The sequence below is a fragment of the Triplophysa dalaica genome, chromosome 17 (assembly GCF_015846415.1).
Source record: "Triplophysa dalaica isolate WHDGS20190420 chromosome 17, ASM1584641v1, whole genome shotgun sequence".
Classification (NCBI taxonomy): Eukaryota; Metazoa; Chordata; class Actinopteri; order Cypriniformes; family Nemacheilidae; genus Triplophysa; species Triplophysa dalaica.
Window position 1 is genome coordinate 4,602,579 of NC_079558.1, and position 25,276 is coordinate 4,627,854.

At 39.8% G+C, this 25,276-nt stretch overlaps 1 protein-coding gene across 4 annotated transcripts in view; it reads left to right on the forward strand.

Moving 5' to 3' along the window:
- vti1a (vesicle transport through interaction with t-SNAREs 1A) overlaps positions 1–23,003 on the forward strand; it is a 111,547-nt gene extending 88,544 nt beyond the window's left edge. For all 4 annotated transcript variants that reach the window (XM_056771023.1, XM_056771021.1, XM_056771024.1 and 1 more), the window contains one exon: positions 22,089–23,003. Coding sequence is in view for 2 of the 4 variants with exons in the window: in XM_056771021.1 (XP_056626999.1) it covers positions 22,089–22,182 (94 nt within the window). In the remaining 2 variants the exon portion in view is untranslated. The remainder of the gene's footprint in view (positions 1–22,088) is intronic.
- Positions 23,004–25,276: the final 2,273 nt, after the last annotated feature.

The window sequence follows — 25,276 nt, forward strand, 5'->3', positions numbered from 1 at the left end:
CGTAATCTAAAAATCCCCAAAAGGCTTATGCTTAAATGTTTCATATTTGTTTTATAGACAAAAATATAATTCTATTTACATATTAAATAAAACAAATAATAATCTATATTGAAATGTAAGAAATATAATTATAATATTTAATAATACTGTTGCTTTATAGGTACCCTGAAAAAGGCATATGTTTAAATGTTTAACATTTGTTTTTTAGACGAAAACAAAATGTTTTTTGTTTACATTAGATACTAAATAAAACATAATAATATAGATTTATATTGATAAATATAATACAATATATAATAAATATGTATGTTTCTCAAAATCTTAAAAACCCTGAAAGAAGCATATGCTCAAATGTATAACATTTGTATAGACAAGAACACAATTCTATGTATTTATATTGTATACCAAGTATACCAGATTTATATGGCTAAAATATAATTATAATGTAATAAAATTGTATGCTTTTATTATATTAAAACTATAATATGTTTAACACTGGTGTGGTGTTCACACAACATTTTTCACAATTTATATTCCTTTTTTTATTGTATTATACTTAATTTTTTTTACTTTATCCCAGTAACAAGGAACATATGCAGCATTTGTGGCTTTTATATTTATCATTTACCACTTTTGAGACACTAAGCTGCTATTTATTTTGTTGTTAAAGGGTTCCAAAACATGTTTATCTTGAGGAAATAAGTAAAGAAATAACTAATGAAAACAGGTCCCACAGACCCAAACACCACACAAGGGTTATAAAGTTCTTGAAATTGATAACTTGGACAGAATTAAAAGAAGACAATTACAGATGCCAAAATATAACATAGTGTGTGTTCTTCCATAGTTTTGATGGCTTTTTTATAATATGTGGAAGAATATATAGAGTAAGTGATCCTATTTTAAGTGACTTGTTGAAAATCATTTTAAATCAATCCAACAGGTCCTCCTGACCTGGCTGAGAGATCATCTTAAACCAGCTAAGACCAGCAAACCATCTTAAACTGTTTTGATGCTGAGTAAACTGATGTAATCAACCCTTTTATACATCAGAGCCAAGATAGTAATTTACGCAAATTTTATTTGAAATCTTGAATTTAGCCTTTAGAAAGCCCTGTAGCTCTTATTATGTTAAGTACTCAGATTGTCCATCCTCTTCTCTCTCGTGGCATTTAAAGTGTTGTTGGTCAGGGTTGGTTGCTCTTTAAACCAGCAGGAAAGAGTAACTGTATATTGAGCCGAACCGCAACAATCTCCTGCATCTGGGTCTGAGTACATCCTCTCCAACCTGCAGCATAAAATGTTTTCCCCGTTTTCCCCTTTGCTAACGGTAAACACTACGATTCAGAAACAAATCAATGGCGCTTTCCTTTGAAGTGCCTAAACGCATTACGACGGCTGCGTTTTAATTGGCCGAGAGAGTAGTGGATCAATACACTGTGTAATTGGCTGACACAGGATGGGTGTGAGACTTTATTATCATTAATATTTAGACACGATGCGAGAGGACCTAGTAAGGTTAAATGTACATCGGTGCAGAGCGCCTTTGATCTGACAGATAAGCAGATCGAAGTGAAGCAAAGATGTCGGGGTGTATTGTGCACACCCATTTTTATTAACGCAGGGAGGTTTCGACTCAACTGAATCCTGCCATCTTGTGCGGTCCTTACGCCAGTCAACATCTGATGTCATTGCATCATCATCGCTGTCACTCAAAACCATGACTATTGTACATCATGTAAGATATCCAAGTAAATATCTGCCTGCTGCTCATCTATTGCTCTGTCATCGAGTCTCTAGTCTAAATGCTTGTAAACGCACACCAGCCCGGAGAGGGTGTATTGAATACGAGTAACTCAATGACCTGAGTTTTCTCTCACCTGAGTTTGGATTGGGCTTTGTGTCGTTCTTTTGTGTGGCCCGTGTAAGCGGATCTATGGGAGGAGATACCAGAGGCTCAGGGCTGGAGTCGAAGCGGTGGGTGTCATCGGCAGCCGTCACACGATCCCCGATCGCTTGTTGCAAAATGGCGAGGTCTCCTCTTCTCGCAGCCCCACCCCAGGGGGTGAAGTGGGCCTAGACGCTTGTTCCAGTTTGTCTGCACATCCTTTTGTCACATTCCCACAGGTTTCATACCTTAATCATTGTACTTAGAAGGATAAAGATCAGTGGCAGGTGAAACAATGGCCGTCGTCTCGGATTTCTTGAGCTTGTGACCTACTACAGCTTAGGAATCAAGATTATACTGGGTGCTTACACGCATTGGACTATTTATTCTATTTTTTCTATACGTCTATCTATGTCAGACAAGGTCATACGTGCATCCCTTCCATAGAAGCAGAGATCTATTATTCAGTTGACAGTATGGCTTTAATGCTTACTCATGCTGTTATTCTTGTTATTTGTCTCATTCCTCTTCTCCTCTTAGATCTAAACTGTTCTTTTCAAGCAGTGTGAAGGATCAACTTGAATTACCAGCAACCAGAAATGAAGTTAGAGGACCAGAAGAAAGACTGTAGATGATAGACAGAATTCATGAATGTGAAGAACGCTGTTGGCATCGGTTCCACAATGCCCAGCTCAGTCACATTCAGGTAATCTATAACACCTTAATTCACAGAAAGAAAGCAAAATAACGTCTTCAGCTTCACTTCTTCATCTGTTCCCGGCGGAGGGTTTGTACATAAAAGCTTAATGAATGGACCTAAACGAAGCGCACGTCGGCATCCGTTTTATCTCTCTTTGTGGCGGCGTGACATGAGGCGGCCGCGTCTTTGAAACTACCTCTGGCACTGTCAGAGCTGACTCTCCCCGACTGACAGAGAAAGAGAGAGCGGATGATCTGCCCCGTCTCTTTCACTCTTGGCTGAAAAGCTTGTCAGGGCATTGTTTGATCGTAGCCCGGAAACAAGCCTTCTATAGGCGTTGAGATTAACCCAGGACGGTGATCATACATGCAGATAGAGCAGGTGAGAAGTCTACGTCGCGCTCAGTCAAGGGCAAAGCAAGCATTTTAATTTGGGGAAAGAGTCATTTTATCAGAGATTGTTTTGTCCATTGTGTGGGAGAAAAAAACAGTTCTCGATGAAGTTCAATGGCTGGCACCTTTCAAGAACTATTAAAGGGATGATTCACCCAAAAATGAATATTCTGTCATCATTTACCCACCCTCTTATCATTTCATTGCATGACTTTCTTTCTTCTTTTGAACACAAAATAAGTTATTATGAAAAATGTTGGTTAGAAAAAACTGTTTTGTTTGTACGGACAGACCAATGCAAGTCAATGGGGACCAACGCTTTTCTGTTTTTTAAAGGCCCCATTTTTGTATTTAACAATGTATGTTCATGTTTCTAGTTTAAAAAAACTTTCTATTTCACATATTTCAAGTCTATCTTCCACCGCTGTCTCTCTTCTCACAAAACAACTTGATTTCCTCCGGTTTCTTCAAAGTCCCGCCTTCCGAAAGGCTCTGATTGGTAAAGCTTACCAGGTTCGTCGTGATTTGTTCCCCGCTTAGAGTGTGTGTGTGAAGATGTCCCACCCATACCATATCAGCGAGTTCCGCTCCTCAAGCTGTTATGATTGGTCGGTCCCCCTTCAGTGCACGTTGATTCATAAGCTTTGACTTTTCGCAATAAACCTTAACAATGGCGTCAACTTCACTTCATCAGTTCAAAACATGCGGATCGATCAAAGTGTAACGGAGGTCTGCTAGTGCATACGCAAACGTCAATCTTTGTTAGAGATCACCCTTTTTTTGCTATGGCGAGTGAAATGACACCGAGCGATTGGCGCAGACTGGCTATCACTAATAACAGAAGAATTAGTTTGCCTTTTTATAATGGACCCCAGTTGGATAATAAAACAAGCTGATTGACTAGGAGACTGCAAGCAGGACTTCAGAGGACGTTTCATAGAAGTGTTTAAGACAGAGGTATGCGCACACACACACAATATTAGTCTATTACACAGAACAGCTTTCACATCCGATGTTAAAGTCATTAGAGCTGTTATTTGACCGTTGGTTATCTTAGAATGTGTTCTTATTAGCAGCTGTAGATCTGTGGTGAAAGTGAAAGTAGTTTAGCGCGTAGCTCAGTCAAATGTTTCAATCATTGATAACCGAACACTACTCCAGCGGCTCTACGTCTTCTCAGAGGAAGGCCTCGCCCCTTTTTTGGCGTATTCCTTTGGGGCGGAGGTTATTAAAAGCACTAAGAATAGTGACATCATGTACCCGGGAAGCAGAGGGCTGTAGTCAATTCCAGCCGTTCTCTTTGTCCTTGAAAAGTGAATTCTGTTAAAGACAATATCTCGCTTGGCATTTAACTTTGAGATTTATCCTTTTGCAGGTATTATTTGTGCTACAATAGCAATATTACACACTAACTAAAGTCACTAACTAAATGTGATCGCGGGGAATGGCCGCTTTTAAGGAATGTCAACATTAAGGGCTCGGCAAAGTCCAGGCGATTTGCGCTTTTGTTCTATTTTGTTTCAGGACGCGGGGTTTACATGACTTATGCAAATAGCCTCTGCGCACGTGGCCACACAATAAAATAACGCGTTATTCCCCAAAGACTGGGTGGCGCTACATAACACACCCACCCATTACGTTATGGGTATGGACCAATGGTGGCTCGAGGGTGTTTACCGGCGAACACGAAATTTCCGGAGAGTTCTGTTTGGTTTGCTGCGGCGAACTAGTGAAACGAATTGTCATTTGGACCAGATTTTGTTCGAATTCAGGTCATTGACGGTCGTTTTTCGATATTGAATGTAGTAAACTGAGCCCTTTATGTTGGTCAAAACTTGTGTGTGAGTCTTTCGTCTGTTGAACACAAAAGAAGATATTTTGAGAAATGTGTCAAATGGTTTTGTGTCCATACAATGGAATTCAATAGGGACCGAGGTTGTTTGGTTCCTACTCTATTCTAATATTATCTTTTGTTTTCAGCAAAAGAAAAAGTCAAACAGTTTTGAAATAAGATGAGAATGAGTAAATGATGAAAGAATTTTTACTTTTAGGTTAAATATCCTTTTAAGTGAACATTAGGGTGAGCTTATTAATATTCATGAGCCAAACAAATGAGGTTTCTAATATGTGTACCGCTGGTTTTCACACATTCTGGACAACGTACGTTTACAAACAACTCATAAGTAATAAAAAGTTAGTAAAAAAATAAGAACATTTAGTTTGCAAGTGTAATTTGTGTTTGAATAAAAAACAATTGAAAGTGGAATATTGTAACATGTGCATCTCGGATTGGACGCAAACTGCCGTACCGTCATCCATTTGTTTATTTTTTCTTTACAGAATTCTCAGTAAAGGATCCTGTGTCTTGATTAGGTGGCCGGCACCATTGTTAGTAGACGGCCGCTGCACAATAAATGCACTGTTATTTAATTCCCCGTTTCTTGCTGAAGCTTAGGCAGTCTTAACAAATTCATTGTTCACCGTCTGTGTGTGGGCGACGTCTATTTGTGTGTAAGAAAGAGCAAGAGGTCACACAAAGGCCTTTCTGTCGTTATGGCAATGTTTTGTCGTTGGGAATACAGTGTTTTTTTTCCAAGCAAAGGATGAATGTTTAGTATTTTATTGCATTTATGCGTTTAATTGTGTAGACCTATGCCGAGTGCTGTTTGTACCCAAGTTATTTATTACAAACATCTCTTATGTTTATGAGGACTGTGATTTGGTCAAACCATCTTGAAAACCTGATAGTGTGCTGTTAGTCTTTAGTATGTGCGTTTGGCGGTACAGGCGGATAAGGAGAAGATGAAGGGCATCTCTGAGCGCGCTCACACGGCCACGTCTCCATCTGTTCGCTCGCTTTTAATTGTTGTGGAAGTGAAGGCAGAAAAAGGGGTGTGATTTCTCTCGGCCTCTCTGCGGAGGTATTTCCGTAACATTAAAGACACAGTGGCAGAACAGTCCCGATTATAGCGGTGTAAATAATCTTATTTGGCTTCGGTTCTTGCTAATGAATGTCATTTACTTTTAAAAACCAGGATTAATTAACGCCCAGCGACCTCCTCTTCCTCCCCAAAGGGAATATGTCTCAATTAGGCAGAGGATGGATGCTAATATTTCCGTTGAAACTCTGAATGTGACCGTATGTATGCATATGCTTCGCTGACATGGAAAATAACCTCGCAATTAATTACCTCCCTAATTTAACGTGGGGCTCAGAAAGTGGTGTTTTATCGAAAACTCAATGATTTTCAGTACTTTCCGTCTGCTCTGCTTTTTTTTTAAGACTTTCTGTTAGAAACCCACGACAGACAGTCTCGTCTCGAGAGCGGGAGGCGTAAAAAAAGTTGCCGCCTGCTTTTTCAAAATAAAGCCAGGAAAACAAACAAGAGCCTCAAATTAGATTTCCCATAACATAACATTCTCTCTTATTAAATGTGCACTGTGGCCAAAAGCTGAAATAGCAAAAGACTGGGCCTTTGCTCTGCTTTTTCTCACTGAGCCATGATCTCCTCAGTGGCCATTTTAACTACAGTCTTTAACTAAACCAGCAGTCTGCCACATATGCAGCTTTAACTCTGTGTGTAAGTGTACTTCTTTGATTTTTTTCTTTAAATGGCTCTAAATGTTGGCAGCCCGCCCTTCCATCAAGCTTCTAGCTCTTGAGTCAAAATGAAGATCAGATGAAGACGAGGGTGATTTTGGGAGACAGGAGTGTGTGTCTGAGGTGTGTCACCAACTCTTGATCTAATTAAAGTTTGACTGGCTTCAGGTCTCAACATGGATATTTAATCTCTCCTGAGTCACACTTTGCTTGTATTTTTCCTAAATTGTAGCCTTTCTTTTTTCTTTCAACACAATGCCCTACCTATTTAGTATAAGTATTGTTAATAATGCAATTGATTCGAAAGCAATAATACAGTGCACAAAGTATTGCTAATAACATACTTTTGAAAAAAAATCTTACACATGATGCACACAAACTGTTTTCTAGAAGAAATTGTCCAAAAAAGTTTTATGGTTACTGGTTTATGGTTTAAACAAGAAATATATCTAAAAATGTATCCTGAATTAAGTGTTCTATGAAGAGGGAAAACCTATTTTTTATGAGCAAAAACTCTTAACATTGATAATTTCTTCAGGAAAACAAAACTAAGTACCATTTTGCTTTTCAAGTAAATCATGATTTGAGAATTTTTAGGTATTTCAAGACAAAAAGATAACTATGAAATATCTAAATATCGCTGCTGTCCTTCTGAACCTTCATATCTCCATATTTTATCATGTCATATGTCAAAGATTAAAATCATAGTGAAATGAATGGTTAAAAAACAACTTTGATGCTCCAAATTTGATTGATTGAGACTTTTTTTAGACTGGGTCAAGTATTGTTAACAAAATATTTAAAAATGTTTTGGGAAATGAATATATACATACTGCATTCTTACTTTCACACCCGTGCTGTTGGGTGCCGTATAGCATGGCGATGATCATTATAATCAGCTACACTATATTTAGCATTTAGAAGTGCAACCCAAGAGTTTGGATCATGTGTATGTTTGTATCTGTGCATGAATGTGTGGGTGTGTATACGGGGGTTTAAATACCATTGCTTAGGGGCAGGCGCACGCTCATAAATGTCAAGCCAGAAAGCTGACAATTGATAACTGTGAGAAACAAGATGGCCACAGAAAGAAAGAATCAGAGTGAACTACAAATACAGAAAAAAATGAGTAGAGATAATACAAAAGAGAAATGTGCAGGGCCTGGTCCTGGACCCAGTGTAAAAATGTTTTGGGCCGGTTGAGGCAAGTGCTGTATTGTCTGGACAGATTATCGTATGTACTCATGTTTTTATGACTGCAAAGGTAAACGTTTGGATTGTTGTGCTGTTTTATTGTGTTAATTAATATAAGATCATGTATATATGTTATTTATTTTCTCTGTATTCTCTGAGAAAGCGTTGTATTGACACATAGCCAGCGTCACCTGTAGTGGCAGGTAAATGATAACCAGACCTTGTGGCAGCGTTTAACACAATCAGTCTGAAAACATAGACCTCACACCTCGTCTTATTCTTTATCTCTAAAATCTGGTTTATCCGATTTTTAAAGTGACCCACAATTGAACATTCTGTCATCATTTACTCAGCCTCTTGTCATTTCAAACCTAAAAAATTTCTTCCAAAAGTCACGAAAAAAATATATTTTGAAGATTGTCGTAACCAAACAGCAATGGCACGCATTGACTTGCATTGGTTTTGTGTCCATAGAATGGGGTAGTTGCACAAGATAGCCAGGTTAGCTATTGCGACCCCAGGGTCCGTAGACAAATTTCCGGTCGTATAACACAGAGTTGTTTTGGCTTAACAAAGTGCTCAACAATGTAAAGAGGATCTGTCAAATCGCTTGTATATTACTTTCTTCTTTTTTATCTAAAAAACACCCATATTTGCCGGTCAAAACCCCTCATTTTCCCATATAGTGTTATACGACCGGAAATTGTCGATTCTCGAAACTCTGTCGATTATGTCATCTCAAACGCTCACCGCTAACAGGGTTCCACCGCTGTTCGATAACCAAACTTCTTAAGAAAATATCCTCTTTTGTGTTCTGCGGAAGAAAATAAGCCAAACAGGTTTGAAATGGCAAGAGGGTGAGTAAACGGTGACAGAATTTTCATTTTTGGAAGAACTGTCCCTTTAATGTTGACATGTGTCATTTTCTTTTAACCGTTCCCATTAGTGTAACCTCCTTCAACATGATTCAACACTGCCGGTCTAAATTCTCAACCTTTTCTGTGTCTGCTGTGATTCTTTTCTCGTGATCAGGGGCCTGTGTTGGAAATAGATCGGGCGACCTCTGAACTGTAGGGTCAGGCTGCCAGGTGATTTCCACACCTTGCTTTTGGAAGCTCTTTGGACTATTAAAAGCTTATTCAAGAATCCTGAGCAGTGTATGTGTGTAAGAGCTAGCAGACAGTGGGCGTCAGGGCATGAAGGCAGGGGCAGAGGTACACTATTAAATAAATAAGTGGTGCTGGGGCAGGCAGGTCCTCTGGCTGGGGGCCAGACAGGTAATTTTCCCCTCAGTGAAGTGAGGTTGGGCATTTTAGACAAGAGAGAGAGGGCCTGCCGGCAACCGGCCTGTCTGTCTGTGTATTCTGCCGTCCATCGCATACCAGGGGCACCATTTCCCGCCTGGAGACAGACAAGCTCGAGGATCTGATTGGCCGACCGCCAGAGCGTGCTCACAAAGGCTCCTTTGAGTGCAGGTCAGTTGGTTAACCAAGCCGTGGAGAGGCAAAGAAACCCCTCTTAGCCAGTCTGCATACCATATTTTCGCTGCGTTTTCTTCTCCTGTACTAAATAGAGCATCTGTGACTGACTGAGAGCGTGGAGGTGGTATTTGTACCTGTTGGTACTCAGGCAGTTTTACGTGTGTGTTAGAAGGGACGCGCTGACTGAGCACTGTGGGTTTGGAATGCTTTGCCTGCTTGTGAACAAATAGGGAGTGGAGTCGTAGTTTGTACCGGTATGTACGTATGAACTTGACCGCTTGTGGAGTTCGATCACGCTTTAAAAGGATGGGAAGTATTTGGATGTTATACACTGTATATGTTATGAGATAAAGTGTACTGTTACCTACACTAAAAGTACACTAAAACATAAAAATATTTTTATATATTTAAATATAAATATAAAAAATACTTTAAAAAGATAAAAAATATTGTATTCAAATATAAAAAAATATTATAAAAAAGTATTTTTTATTTTAAAAAAATATGTATATATATATACATTTATAATGGACAGTAAAAAAATATTATAAACAATTTATTTTTCATGAAAAAATAATGGGAAGTATTTGGGTATTATACACTGTATACATTATATGATAAAGTCTAACTATACTAAAAGTACTCTTAAACTGAATAAAATGATTAAAAAATATATTTTTGTAAAAACATAGATAAAATAGATTTTTATTAAAATATTTAAAAAATATTATAAAAAATAATATAATGAGCAGTATTCTTGAATAATAGACTATATTTATTATGAAATAATTACCCTGAAAACTGAAATGTTATTATTAAATGACAAAACATAAAGTTATAGCTACAAGATAAGAATACAATATCTTTATTAAAATATGAAATATGTATATTTTTCATTATATTATAAAAATATATTTGGGTATTACAGACTGTATATGTTATTATTACCCTGAAAACGAATAATTAAAAATATTCAAATAAAAAACTGTCAATTTGACAGAAAAAAATACTTAAAAAACATTCCAAAAAATATTAAAATCTAGAAATAACCCAGGTATAAGGGCTGTGCTGTATTTGCAAAATCAGCCAGTCACATCTGACATCCAAGCTCTCTCTCTCTCTCTCTCTCTCTCTCTTTGTAACTCTTCCTCAAGCTCCGCCGCTCTATCCCATGTGTAAAAGGCACTTTGCATATGTGTGATGCTTTAAATGCTGCATTGTTAGCAGCCATTGCCTAGCCCCAGTGTGACCTACGAGCTGGGGGTGTGTTTGATCACAGGGCACGAGACGTAATGCATCTAAACAGTATTCTTTAAGCCAGCAGAACAGGGGATCCTCAGAGCCCACACCTGCCAAGGAATAATTCAAATATAGGACGTTCAGCTTAGTCCTGGTGAAAAAGCTGATGACCTTGCAGTTACACGTGTGCACGTCCAATGGTTTGCCTTCAGCATCGCAATTATCAGCGTGCTGAATTTTAGAAATAGAGAAATAGATCTCTTCTTCTTGTGTTGAGTAGTTCTGTTCCTCTATAAGCACCGCCCACCTAATATCTAACCTAGTATTTCATAAACTACAGTTTGTTTTACTGCTTTTTCATATGATCCATAACAAGCAGCCACAGACTCAAAGTAGCAAACAGTAGTCTGTCTCTTATATGTGTTATCAGGGTGCATATGTCACAATGCTAGGAGATGATATATGTTTTTGTGTTTGTTTTGTGCGTGAGTGTGTGCGTGTGTTCGTTCTTCAGTCTGTCTGAGAGGCTACAGAGAGTAGATCTGTGAGTGCAGATAGAGGAAAGGGCCTGTGTAAGCTAAAAGATCTTCGACAGCAGGGCGCAGGGAAAACGACAGAATAAAGAGAGAGGATGGAAGAAAAACAACAAGTGGACAAACACGGCTGAAGTTGGTGTTTGTTTCAGAGAGAAGGTGCTGAAAGAGGGGGCTGTCTGTCATAGCCTTCCACTCTCTCCCTCTCTCAAACTCTGAAGCATTGAGATTCAGACCTCCTGCACCTCGTATTTTCTTCCCCTCACTATACACAGACACACACACTCTCTCTCACACTCGGCACCAGCACTGGAGGGAAAAAAATCCTAGTGCTTGACTTTGTTATAAATTATTGATTTTCATTCCCTTATAAATTTTCAATAGTGTCCCACAGTCCGTGTATGATATTCTGCCTGTATGTTTATGGAGAGAGAGCCATTCTATCACAGAGCGAACCCGCTAAAATCAGGAAGACAATAAAACGCAGACAGGTGGAGGGGTGACCCCGAAAACGCCAAAACTGGGTTCGTTTTTTCTTTCTGTGTGAATGTTAAATCTTTTTTGTGTGTGCATAAAATACGATCCTCTTTGAAGACTAGTGCATTGCATTTTTCACAAATATGGATTTCCTTTTCGACGCTGTCCCAAGGCAGCACGGGCGCCCGTGACCTGTAACCTCTGGGGTCACAGGAACTGGAAGACAGCGTGCACTTTGACAGCTCAGCGCGCACGCCGCCCACCTATCTCTCTGTCTCTCTCTACCGCTCAGGAGTTTTATAGCAGAGCAGCAATCCACGTCAATTAATTCACACAGCTGTCAGTGAGCTTAGAGGTCTCTCTCAACCTCTCCTGTGTCTTCTCTCCCATCCCTTTCTCTCCTTACCTCTCTTCCTCTTTCACGGCATAGATTTTTCGGAGTTTTCTTAGCCTGACCCTTGGAGGCTGCAGGGCTTGATTAGTCAGATTTAGTGCAGAGTCTATTGATCGGAGCCTCCAGGGCAATAACCAAATAGAACCAGTGCAACAAGTCAATAGCGCTGTTATTGCACCAAACCAGTGGCCTGCTCTTCAATCAGTACTGCAGGGGAGAGTCATCAGCAGTGAATTAGTGTCACTCACAACCCCTGTCTTACCTCCGTCTGTCCCCGGGCTCTTTTTCTCCTCTTCCCGCTCTAGCTTTCTCCGGTATGCAGTGCCAGTCTTGGCGTGAGATTCTTCAACGCGTTTTGTAAGAGGAAGAGAAGGGCCTGCAATTTTAATGGAACGGCATGGATTATTTAAAGTGACTAAAGCCCCCGTTGTAGTGTCAAGTGGAAGGATGTCGGATGAGATGGTGGTTTCTCAAGTTATGCTACAGGATCGTGCAAGAGAGATTCTGAGCGGCGTGAGCTGCCGTTGAAATGATCTGCTTGCTAAAGAAGTGGAAAGATTGGGTGGTTCTTCATCACGGGGGCTGTTTTTTATTAAACTGATTTCAGTTTTTATATATGTAGGTCATGTTTCAACCTTCTTCGAAATGAAAAAAATATGGTTAATCATAGATTTTATCCTGTTCATAAGAAATAATTAACTGATGTAACATTCCCTCTCCAAACACAAAGCAAGTATTTCTACATGTCTTTCAAGTGTTTTGGAGTATTTGTCCATCAAACCATAAGTCAAGGGCTTTGTTTCTATTGAAGCATTTTTTCCCAATCTCTCCATTTGTCGCCTCGGGATGGAGGTGGAAACGCAACGACAGTTTCAAGGCTGAAGTTTGTGTTTGTTTGAATGAGAAGGTTCTGTGAAGGTCCATCACAGCCCTCCGCTCTTCTATTTCACCTTTCTCGTTTTTAACAGCTAGTTCATTAACCACGCTTGTGTCGTCACTCCGGCGGCCCTGCATGGTGTGTCATGAGGTTTGTTTTTGTTTTGTTTCTTATTTTCTGGGTAGGAAGATGCACTTCTCCATAACTCCTCTGACACAGCGTGGCAAGGACAGCCGGAGCATCGAGCTTATTAAGTGCTGTTTTCTGAAAGCTTTTATCCTGTTTTAAGAGGCTCCCACTCAAAAACATAACCTGCTCCTCACCCATTCCTATCTTTTTGATTCTATCAATGTTCCTTCAAGTTTAACTCCATCTTTGGATACATGTACAGTATATAAATAAGCTGCTTTGGTCTTTTACATGGTTCAGATTTCTTGTTAAAGGGACAGCAAACCCTAAATGTCTGCAATTGTTGAATCACCCTCATGTTGTTCAAAATCTTTTTTTTGTTGGAACACAAAATGTGAAGCAGAATGTTTATGCTTCTCTTTTCCGTATAAGGAAGGTAAATATTTTCCAGCTTCATATGCTGTTAATTCGACTCTAATTCAACTCTTATTCAATAGTTAAGAATATAACATTTATAAGAATATAGTATGTGAATAGTATAAATATTTGTTATTTGATTGTATAGTTTTGTGATGTATTGCAGAAAATATTAAATGAATTTTAGGATTCCATAAGACTTGCATTTGAAGACTTCAAAGCTATTTACATTTTGAAGATGTCATTAGGGTAAGAGTAAGTGACGTCATCATTCTTCTTCTTATTATTGGGTGAACTGTCCCTTTAAGATCTACTCCGCAGGTGTTTGTCAAGTGATCGCTTTTTGAAACTGATGCTGCGTATCAAAACAGCAGCTATTTTGGTTTAAAGCTAAGACACGAGAGAGAGTTTTACATGCTTGAGTTATGCTTTGTACTCACGTCTTAGAAGTTCTTTATATAGCCATAGATGACATTCTCCAGGTTCCATACAGATTTTAAACTCAACAGAACTTGATTTCATTGATAAACATAAGAAAAAAACATACATGCTTTTTATAATACCTCAATGATTTGTAGGGTTATGTGTCCTGGAGACTTTTATTTTGGCACCTTGCTAAACCAAACACGTCTGCATGATGTTATGTAAAGTTGCTTGTTTTTATAAGGAAATAGCAGGTCTCTTGAATTTTTATGAGACATGAGAGGGAGGGGCGTGCAGCACCGTATATGTTTTCTAGAAATGAATCTGATAACCAGATTGTATTAAAGAAACACAACGCTGGGATGTTACAAACTATGGCCTCGGGTCAGATCCGCCCAGCACACTGTGTCCAAACATCAACATTTCTTTCTCCTTTTACATTTCTCCTCCCCGTCCGTGAAAGTCACCGTGCAACCCAGACGTCTGATTTATGAGTTCTAATGAGATTTCAATACTGAACAAACAATAAAAATTTATGTGCATCATAGTTTTGGAGGCCCACTGTTCCATGGCTAGTGTTACGCCCTTTCAACAAGCCTCGTAATACAATCCCCAGCTGCTTCCCTAGAGGAATGCTGCCACTTTTTGTGTCGGAAATCTTAGCAGCGCGCCCAAATTGTGCGAAAGTAATTTATCTCGCTTTTATAAATGCCGTTGTGTTCTCGGCCAACCTGAAGCACTGCTGAGGGATTGTTTTACGTCTCAATATCCTGCTCGACCTGGTGGGTCAAACTCAGGATCTCAGGAGGTTGGGATGGTGACTTACTTGGGCATCTTTCGTGTTTCTTTTAATACTTTAGACAGGTTTGAAATATCCTGGTTAGTCACTTCAATGTATGAGTGAATGAAACTAGAACGTATAGTTCAGAAGTCAAACGTCTTAAGTACATCGAGAGTTTCAAGAATTCAGTGGCAGAAATGGTGATATGTCTCCTAGTACAGATAAGGTCTACAGCCTGTTAAAGCCTTGTTTGCTTGTTGTTTTGCATATTACACCTCAACCGTGCCGTGACCTGTGATGAGTTCACTGAAAGGTTAGATCCCAAAACCAATAGAGAAGGCTACCAGCTTTACGCAATGCTTATTTATCGGTCTCAGCCTCTAATTCTCTGTCATTTCAAACAGGCACACCTTACTGTTCTGGCAGAAGGCATTGTACAGTAGAAGTGGCAGCCAAGCAAGAGTTTCTTTTTCTCTGACGTTTCCAGAGTTGATTTCTGGGAAATCAGGATTAGTAGTGGTATGCCGACTGCTGCCTCGGCACATTTACCCATGACATGATCTCAGACATAATATTTACTGCGTTCTTATTGGCTGCGGTGAGGCACTGACATGCCCTCTCTCAGAGGTACACAATAATCCTCTAACTTTTTTGACATCAACACTCTCCTAATTAGAGTAAGCGAGAGTAGGCAAAAAGGGAAAGGCTCTTATGTCAGTCAAAACCTATATATGACTCTTTTTTTCCGTGGATTGCGAAAGAAGATATTTTGAGAAATGTCTTTGTGGTTTTGTGGCCATACAGTGAAAGTCAATAGGAGCCAATGTTGTTTTTGTATCAACTTTCTTCAAAATATCTTTATGTTCTGCTGAAAGAGTCTTACAGGTTTAGAATGACATGAGATTGAGCAAATGATACAAGAATTGTGGGGTAAATTCCTTTAAGGGATGACTGTCATTTGTATTCAGAGCAAGTATGTCCATCTTATTTTATTAAGAAAGCAAAAATAAATTGTGAGCTTTGAATGAGAATCACTTTATGACAGCAGGACACAGCTGTTAGAATCTCATGCGGTCAAAATAAATCCGAGGAAGTGGTGCCAACATTTCTCATTTTCCTTTTCCCAACCTTATTTTTTCCCAATCTCTGCCCTGGATGACCCACCCCCTGACCACCCTCAGTCTGTTTGCTAAGCATCAATTGCACATAAAACCAGGAAAGACTTTCTTAATCTAGCTATTTCACCGATTTGATTGGCTGACTTTTTAATTGTCATTTTTATTATACTGTATTTCCAGTCTGATGTGTTTTCTCTACAAAGGTGCTTTGACATTAATAAATTAAAAGTATTATTTTATGATTTTTATAATGTATCTCTGAAACCCCACATGTAAATGGCACATACAAACAAACACAATCACTGTTCCCTTTAAATAACAAATCTCTTCTTCCATTCCAACATTTGAAACCATATAAAGCAATAGACTTCTCCAAAAAAACTGCCTATGCCAGACTCCTGATTGTCAGTTTTTTTTCTTTCCATGTCTCGCTTTTTCCTTCCCTCCCTCTTTTCTCCTGTAGGGGTCTAAAATCCCAGCCTAGGATTCTATTCGGATTGTTAGCTGGGCCATAAAAAATACATAAGTGTGTGTCGTAGAAGTGTTCGTGTGTGTGTAGCTCATAAAGACGGTTTCCCGACACACACAGGCTGCTCCAAATGCGCAAGAGCTTGTTTGTCTTTTACAGTTAGCGCGCTACCGGCTGAACGGGGCCGTGTGATTTGTCGGTCTCAGCCTGTGTGTATGTCTACAATATTCATGGCCACGTGTCGGTGCTCTCTAGTCTGCAATTCCCTTTATAACCTTTTACACTTGTCTTAGTTTGTTGATCCGTGTTGAGAAGCAGAGTTATCCCTGAGTGAGTTGCAAAGGCGGCGTGTCATTCCGATGATAGACAGAAACAGGGAAATCATTATAAGCTCTAATGTAGAAACAATGAAGATTTCATCTGTGCTATCTAAAGTTCACTGATAGTCTAGTAGTCTACATGAGTGAGTGAGTGAGTGTGTGATGGGACAGTCACTTCTCACCGAGTGGAACAGCGCCAGATGATAAGTGTTAGGGTAGTAAGCTCTGCCACCCCATAATCACACTAATAAAACCCACTTTAGCTCGGTTAAAACAGCCATGGCGTGTATGGGTGTGTGTGTGTTTCAGAATGCTCTGGAGGGCAAAGTACTGTTTCTCTTTTGGGAATTACACAATGCCAGGGACTTTTTTGAGTCAATTACATGCAATTAAAGCCAGGCACTCTTCTCTCTGTGTGTGTGTTTGTGTGTGTGTGCGTGTGTGTGTGCGCGTGTGTGCGCGTGTGTGTGTTTAATTAAGTCATAAAAGTCTTGCTAAGTCCCTTCTGCTCATACACATCTAGTACATTTATACTGTACTGGACGTGTGGGTTTGTGTGATGTCATCAAGCACAAAATGGACTTTCGCTCATTCATTATAGGTTTTTAATGACTGATGTATGAAAAGCAGGGTGACAGTAGATATAATATTACACTGATAAAAACGAAAGAAAAATATAGAAAACCATATTAATTTAACAGACGTTTCTATTTTCCTCAAAAAGCAATGCAATGCCAAAATAATAAAATATATATTGTAGGTAAAGTAGCTCTAAAAAATCACTGTAAATTCCTTTATACTTGCATTGTGCACTGGTTTATGGAAAATGATTTATTGATTTTTTTAACAATGTAATATTGCCTACCGATCATCAGTTTGCAAAAACCTACCCATTCTTCACTGTCAGAAACAAATTGACTTCACACCAAACGCGAATTAAACGTTTTGCAAGAGTAGATTACATACAAAGTCAATGAAAAGACGCGCGTCAATCTCGCCTTCCGCGAAGGTTGAAACTATTTGTCAAATCGCGTCACTCACACGAAAATAACAAACTTTTCCCACGAGTAATAAAGAGCGTAGAACGCGATTATTCGTGTGTGTGAACCCAGTGTAAGTAAAAAAAAATCTGACAGTGAAGAGTTGTGCTGTCGCATGAGCGGTACCCTTTTAAAAAGTACACAGCACTTAAAAAGTACATTTTTGTACCTCAGAGGTTCATACAGTATTGCTACCAAAGAGTGTACATTAGAAATGTAAAGTTACACATTGGTACCAAATATATACATGTTTAAATGTCCATGTTAGGACCTTTTTAAAGGCTGCCATTCAATGACAGCTTGGGTACATTTTTTTATGTTTTTAACATTGTTTAATATAACAATTTTGCACATTTTTGAATAACACACCCTAAAATATGGGACTTGCCCAAAGAAGATTAAACCAAAATTGTTCACTGTCTATAATCAAAACCTGAGGTAAACAGTGCTGTAGACCACAACCCCGTTACTATACCTTCACTTTTAGCTCACAGCTCCATTTGTTATTAGCGTCATTGCTAATGCTGCTATCTACATCACTTTGAGAGAGACTACAAAGAACACTATTGCCCGTCTTCATTACATCTGAAGCTTTGAGCTATTGACAGTTAAGGTGGTTTAAAGGCCGCTTTGACATGTACAGTTACAGTAAGGAAGCCGAGAAGCCCTGCTAAAACATTTATCTTTGTTAGTGTGTGATCACACACTCAATCACAGGATCAGATCCACATCCGTACACACACACACAGCATCATTGATCCCTTAGACACTCCTCCCACTTTCACTCGACCCTTTCTTCTTTCTCTCTCTTTCTCTCTGTGCAGTACTGTACCTGCTTAAAAAATGAAACATACAGACTGCCTCAGACAGCAATTCATATTTTATTAGTTTAAAAATAAGATAAATGTAGAATTAATCAAAAAATTTAAATATCGAATGATATTATGAAGTTGAAAATAAGGTGAGGGGTCACCGTCTCAGTGAGGATTGATGTTTTCGTGTTAAAAAAAGTGGATGCAGAGGATTCATGTATTCTGTTTTTTGATTTTTTTGGTATATTTGTGTATATTTTATAATAACAATCCATCTTGTGCCTTTATGTGTGTGTGTTGTGAAAGTGTAGGAGATTTCTTGACCGTGTGTGTTTTTGTGTGTTGTTGTAAGGTGGGTACATGGGTGTGTGTGAAAGGTTGCTGGGGGGATGTTTGTGTGTATTTGTGTGTATGTGGTTCCTGGGGGGGTGTTAGAGCAGAATAAGCCTCCCTCACACACCCCAGCGTAGAGGTGTACCACTGCCCTCATTAGTGCTACTAATAAGGGGTACTGAGAGTAGGAGAGGAAAAATATGGGAAAGAAGAGGAAAAAGGTTTTAAATTTTAATAACGCGGGTACGATTTTGTAAATCTTTCCTGACAGAAAACTCCTCATTATTTTCATCTGTCTATGGCCTCCTCTACCTCCTCCACTGATAAATGGGCTTTTCCTAGCTTGAACTCTCTCTTTTCTCACACACACTCAGAGTCGTTCGTTCTTTGGCATTCGTAAGCTTTTGAGGTTAGACTTATGTTTTTAACCCAATTGACTCAGTTTAATTTTGTCTGCTGGTTTTGGAAGGAGTTCTTTTGGCAGGGCCAGGACTCACATGTTTCTCTGCCTGTGTGCTTTATAGAAAAAGTTGCAGTGTAACACAGCTAAAAGAAAGAGAGGGAAGAAAAGAACATGTTAAAGAATGAAGCAGAGGTGGGGTTTACCATGAGCCGTGAGCTGTGACAACATGAACAGGTCTCATCCGGTCCTGTCATGTGTTTGACAGAGAGGATGGATGCGGGTTGATAGGTCCTGCTCTGGTCTGTCTGGACATGGTTCAGCATGGGACAGAACCTCTATCAGACAACCAGCCATTTTTCTGCTCTCTCTCTTTCTTTTTCTGTGCTCCTTTTATAATAATTGGTAGATGGAAGAGCAATAGATTAGACAAAAAAAGTGTTTGATACCTATTGTACACTGTATGAAGTGATGAAACAGGTGGCCAATATGACCCCTATCCATTGACCTTTCCAAGGCAGTTAGTTGGGATTGTAATCAAAAACTTTATTTAATAATATTGTATTTCCGAAACCTTGTTTTGTGATTTTATTTTTTGCCATAAATCTAACCAATAAAACGTATTTAAAAGGTCCTGTCAACTTTGACAACACAGAATATTATCATTTAAAAAGTACAGTGTTTTGTCGAGTTTGGACTTCTGATGTTTTGTAAGAACAGCGACGGTTTGTACATTTGTTAACTGACTTGCATTACAATATAATACTTAAAAACTAATTGTGATGGCATGAAGAAGGTACATTCTCAAACCTAGAAAAATCCAGGCTCGGTCATGTCAAGGTCATGGGTTCGATCCCAGGGGATTGCACATAGTCAGAAACAAATGTATAATACAATGCAATGTAAATCGCTTTGGATAAATGCATTTACATATATAGTTGTTTCAGGTTATTTTTACGGTGAACGGATCTGGCACAAACAAGGAAGGTTTTTACGAGAAAAACAGTTCCCCTCCATCAATGAGCATTTGTGCTTACATACAAAACGGGATGAATTGGTTCCCCAAATATGTTCCTCAAATTTTAACAGGCTTCTGTGAAGATATTTATGCACTTTTTTGTAGACCTCTCAGACTGAGCTGGTGTTGACGGGGAGAGCATTTAAAGTGAAGGGCTACACTCTCTCCCTCCGTCTGTGCCTGGATTGAGAGATGCCCGGGGCCTCTCCGCCCACCCTCAAGGGCCTGTCAGTACAACCCCACCAAAGGCAGATTAATCTACATTACTGCTAACAGCTCAGCCTGGCCCCCAAACCATTCACAATAACACACACACTTTGACATCTCACGCTTGGACTTCAGTCAGAATACTGCAGAACAACGGATGTTCAGTTAAGAAAAAGCTGATATATCAGCTCAAAATATATTTATATTTATTTTATGTGCAGAACAACTTTTCCATGGATGTACATATATGTATCTGAATGTGGCTCATCCAATCAGAATATAGATTCTGAACTATTCCTAATAATCACAAAGCATCCTTGCCAGTCTGCTAAATCCTCTTAATATTGACGGCTAACAGGAAGATGAATATCCACAAAGGTCACATGATCTTGACACAGTAATATGATCTTGATAGTGAGTTCCTGTCAAACAATCCTGTAACATACACTTATTATTAAGACCCAAGAATTCCGATTCGTCCCTCTCCCACGGCTGTTTCCTGTCCCTTCGGGCACCAGCACATCTCTAAAGATCATGGACAGTCTATTTCAACAGTTTGTTTATGAAAGTGTGTGTGTGTGTAGCCAGTGTAAATAATGAATGTTACTTAAAGAGACATGTGGGAGATCTGGCCTTGCTAAACACGCTCTGATTAATGTCCTCTGCCAAGCATGCACTCCCAATTATGAATGATGCCGGCCGGGTGTCCAATCAGAGCGAGCCTATCGGATGAAGCCTTCTTGTGATCCGAAAGGCACTTTTATGGTTTATCTTAAACCAAACATTTACAATATACACGGATACTCTGCACACTCACAAGTTTGGTTTGGGGTGGATTGGTTGCTGTAGTTTGTGCATGTACATGTATGCGCCTGTTTGATGTGGAATAATAGCAGCAGTAGCAGTGATGTGTATTTTGTAATGCTTTGCTTTCTTTACATCCATAATAGGTGTTTGTGTGTGTGTTGGACAGTGCAGTACAGTGCTGCTCTGCTGCAGCGGTGATAAATGGACGTGTGCGAGTTATTCATCTCCTGCTTATAGGAGTGGACAGTGGTCCTGCTCCCTCCACATGTCAGCACATGAGATAATTCCATCATTTATCAGGAATGACGTAGAGGGCACAATCCCTCCGGAGAGATCATCCCGGGGTCTCAACCCAACAAGACTCTCTTTCACCCTCACCGCACTCGTACTTACAGACACATTAGCTCGAGTTAGTTTGCTTCTTTTTTCGAGTGAATCTAGGACTTGTGATGCAGAGTTGAGAATATGAGACTCTTATTGGTAGCTGAGAGCACGATTTGAGATTAAAAACATTATAAAATTTGCCAATAAATAAACAAAAAACAAGGTGTGGTGGATGTGTGGAACTTTGTGAGCGTTTTGTGTTTTATATGATCTGTGAAGGTTTTTTTACATTTTTCGCAGCTATGCAAATTGTGAATTCTTTGTGGTTTGGTCACGTGACAAAATGAAAAGTGGGTTGATGGAGAATTCCAGCAGTAAATATGTGAAATTTATTAGCTGGAGGAACGCCACCAGCCATGCTTTCTACTTTATATAAAAGGAAACGCTCTTAGCAGGTCTGCAGACAGATCGTGGAGGAAAGAGGCGAAGTTGTCAAACGGTGCGACATGTTTTGCATGACGGTGTCCGTTTTAAATCTGACTGAAGTTAAAAAGTGTTTAGTCAGAAAACTATGCTCGGTTTTATCATGTTGTGCATGAGAAACAAGTGTATTATTCATTTCGATATGCAATAATAATAAGCCTGTTTTTTAATGTTTGGTCATTTACTGTCCTTGATGGATCTTAAAATGAAATCTCTTTCTCTTACCCACAGGATCATTCAAAATCGGATCCTGGTCTTCATCCTGGGCGCCATCATCCTCCTCACCATCGTCTTGGCCCTCTATTTCAATTTGCGCGGGCACTGATCTCCACTGACTGGCCCCGTGCAAGCGTGTGCGAGTGTGTACGAGAGGGTGTGTAAGATTAATAGTGACAAAAGCGTTGGGCTGGAGTAATTAGGACAAATTGTTCACATGAATCATTCCTGGTGGGTAGTGACAGGGGGCCTCTGCTCTCTCTCTCTCGGAGCGGAGAGAACCACGGTCTCATATTTATACCTATTACTTTTAAAACCCTTTGTGGGATCTCCACGTGACCCGGACCCGTAGAACAGCCCTGCGTGGATGTGTGGACCACAGGAGCGTGATGGAAGGATGACAATGTCAAATGGATGAAGAACAAGATCAAGAACATCAATTCATGTCATAACCTGCTGTTTTAATGTTTTGTTTTCATTTGTTGGGGGTTGAAAACCAATGTAGACTAGTAAAATCCCATCCATCAGATGTGTGTGTGACGTACACAAGGCAAAGCCCCCGGCACAGTACCGCTAAGCACACGGAGCAGAATCACACAGCCCAAAGGTCACACGCCCGTTTCTCAGTCCCCCTTCATCCAGGATTAGTAGCTTCTCACGCTGTTCCTCTAAGGTCAGCAAAGACCTCGCATGTGTTTAGTAAAACCAGCACGACCGCTTTGAACAAGGTATCACCCGTGTCCACTTTTACCTTTACTAATCAGATCTGACAGCATGATAGTGTGTGTAGTTAACTGTACTAATAAGAAATGTATTTATTTGTCTCGTTTCAAATGCTTGATTGTACCGTGCTCTTCTGTATGCTTTCTTCTATTGATTTTAATTTTAGCCGTTGGTGAATGACATTAAAAATATATCATTTGTCTTTACTGTAACAATGCAAATGTGCTTCATTATTCCTATAGGGGGACCAACTAGGCATGCATCAGTATGGAAATATGCGAAATTGTGAGTTCGCTCCAGGCTTTCACCTGCTCTTTGGGTATTAGCGTAGAAGACTTTGGTAAAGAGGGCTGTCTGCTGATAATATATTTTCTGTTTGTGTATTATATCAGTTGTTGAGCGAATGTCTGCAATGTGTGTATCTAAAGTATATTTAATTCTAGTCAATTTTCAGCGGTTTGGTCAAATATGGACAAATCCAACCATTGGTGCGCCTAGAAAATGTTTGACCTTTAGCTATTGGTTGAAACAACCATTTAAACCAAATTGTTGGGTTTGACCTAATGTGGGTTCAAACCGTGAATTTATTCCATAAATTATTACGAATTATTGAGGCAATATTGGTTATCATGCATACATACAAACTATCAGGTCAAACTTTTTTAGCCAACATTTTTGTTATTGGGTGAATTTTGGTACACCCTCAAATAATATCCAGCCAATGGGTTACTTTATATCCTTTTACGGGTTAAGAACAATTCAGCATTGTTCGTGTTTATTGATCATCATAACATGTGACCCACTCTGTGAAAACCCAGCGAAAGTCATTTTTTGGTGATGTTTCAACATAAATTCTAGATATTGATATTGTCAAAGATCCGAAATCATGAAACCAAAAGCTGAGCTTTGATTCCTGTCATCTCATAACTTTGGGACTTGTTGAGCCTGTATTTTCAGACTGAGTTTTTACGAGCTGTATTTTGTATGTACTGTATTATGTGATTGCCTATGTGATATTCTATAACCAATCAATGCTCCTTTTTTACCGTCTACCCACATTTTGGGACAGGGTTCCCGTGAGGAACAACCTGCCATTAGTTAAAATGCTGCTTACGTAGGCAGCCCTGTAGGTTTTGGAACATTGCCTCACGTAAAGCGCGCGCACACACCTCCGGCCGGTCGAGGTGACTGACGGACAGACCGACCGACAGGCAGAAGGCATTAGATATTCTGTTTCAGGCTGGGCGAATTGTCTTATTTTGGAAGCAGCCTGGTGGGGGGTTTTCTCTGCCTCTGCTTCACAGCTACGGCTTCAAAGCGCCAAATTAATGGCCAACAAAATAGAGCGTCTCTGCGTGTCCCATGTGGGGCCGACCTATTGAGAGTTATCATTAAGTTGGGGAAGGACGAGGGAGAGCAGAATCCCGCCAGTTTAACAAACCTCATCAGATAATAACCTCTGTGATTGGGTTTCGCATCAAACGGGGGAGAGAAAAGCGCGTGTACGAATGCGATACGGAAGAATGCGTTTCCTCGCGCGTGCGAAAGCCGTTGTTTTCCTGCACCTGTGCGCGCATGCGAGACATCAGTGTGCTGTGTGTAATGACTTGGATGTGTGTTGGTGTGCGTGTTTTGCTGGCTCAGTCTCTGTCTCTCTCTTTCTCTCCACTCGGGCCTGTCAGATCCTCTCAGCAGTCTGTGGCTGGCGGCAAAGCAGCGTGGCTGCGGTTCTATTTGAAGTTGTAATGGTGTCAAAAAGTCAGCCCTGACTGACAGCCGTCAGTCCCACTGGGGCTCATTAAATCATAACAACTTGACAAGGAAATAATTGAGCGCTGACGATAAGTTGGGACCCGTTTGGGTGTTTTTTTATTTTCTTTCATTATTAGTCGTGGCTATTATGTTCATTAAGAAATTGCATTAAACGTCCGTCGGGGGGGCTAATGATTTGTTTATATCGCATTTTTATTATTCAAACGTTAGGTGCGTCACGTGACACCATTTGCAGCCCGCCGGCATCATCTGCAGGGTCTTTTTCCTCATTCTCCATCCTTCTTTCTTTTTATCACTCTTTTTATCCCCTCTCTCTCTCTCTCTAAGCTGTGTGCCTTTGGAATATGAAATAGATTATTCATAACCCTCTTCTCTTTAGACGATTTGGTTTGCATGTAGCGTCTTCTATGTGAGAGGGATGAAAACTTGTCAAAAACGGGTTATATCTCATTCCGAGGGGCAACAATAGTGGCAGTTACAGACAGACTTTAATATTTCATTATGCCTGACGTTAACCCTGCTAAGTGACTTGGGCTAGCGGGCCTTTAGTGAGAAAGAGACTCTGATTAGCTCCTATCACAGAACAGGCTGCTGAGAGGTAGGCAGGACCCACTGCGGTCACGGCAGAGATGGGCCATCGCTCCTCATCTACTGACAGCTTGCTGGATGGCTGCATGTGCATACATATATGCTACAAGGTTGCCACG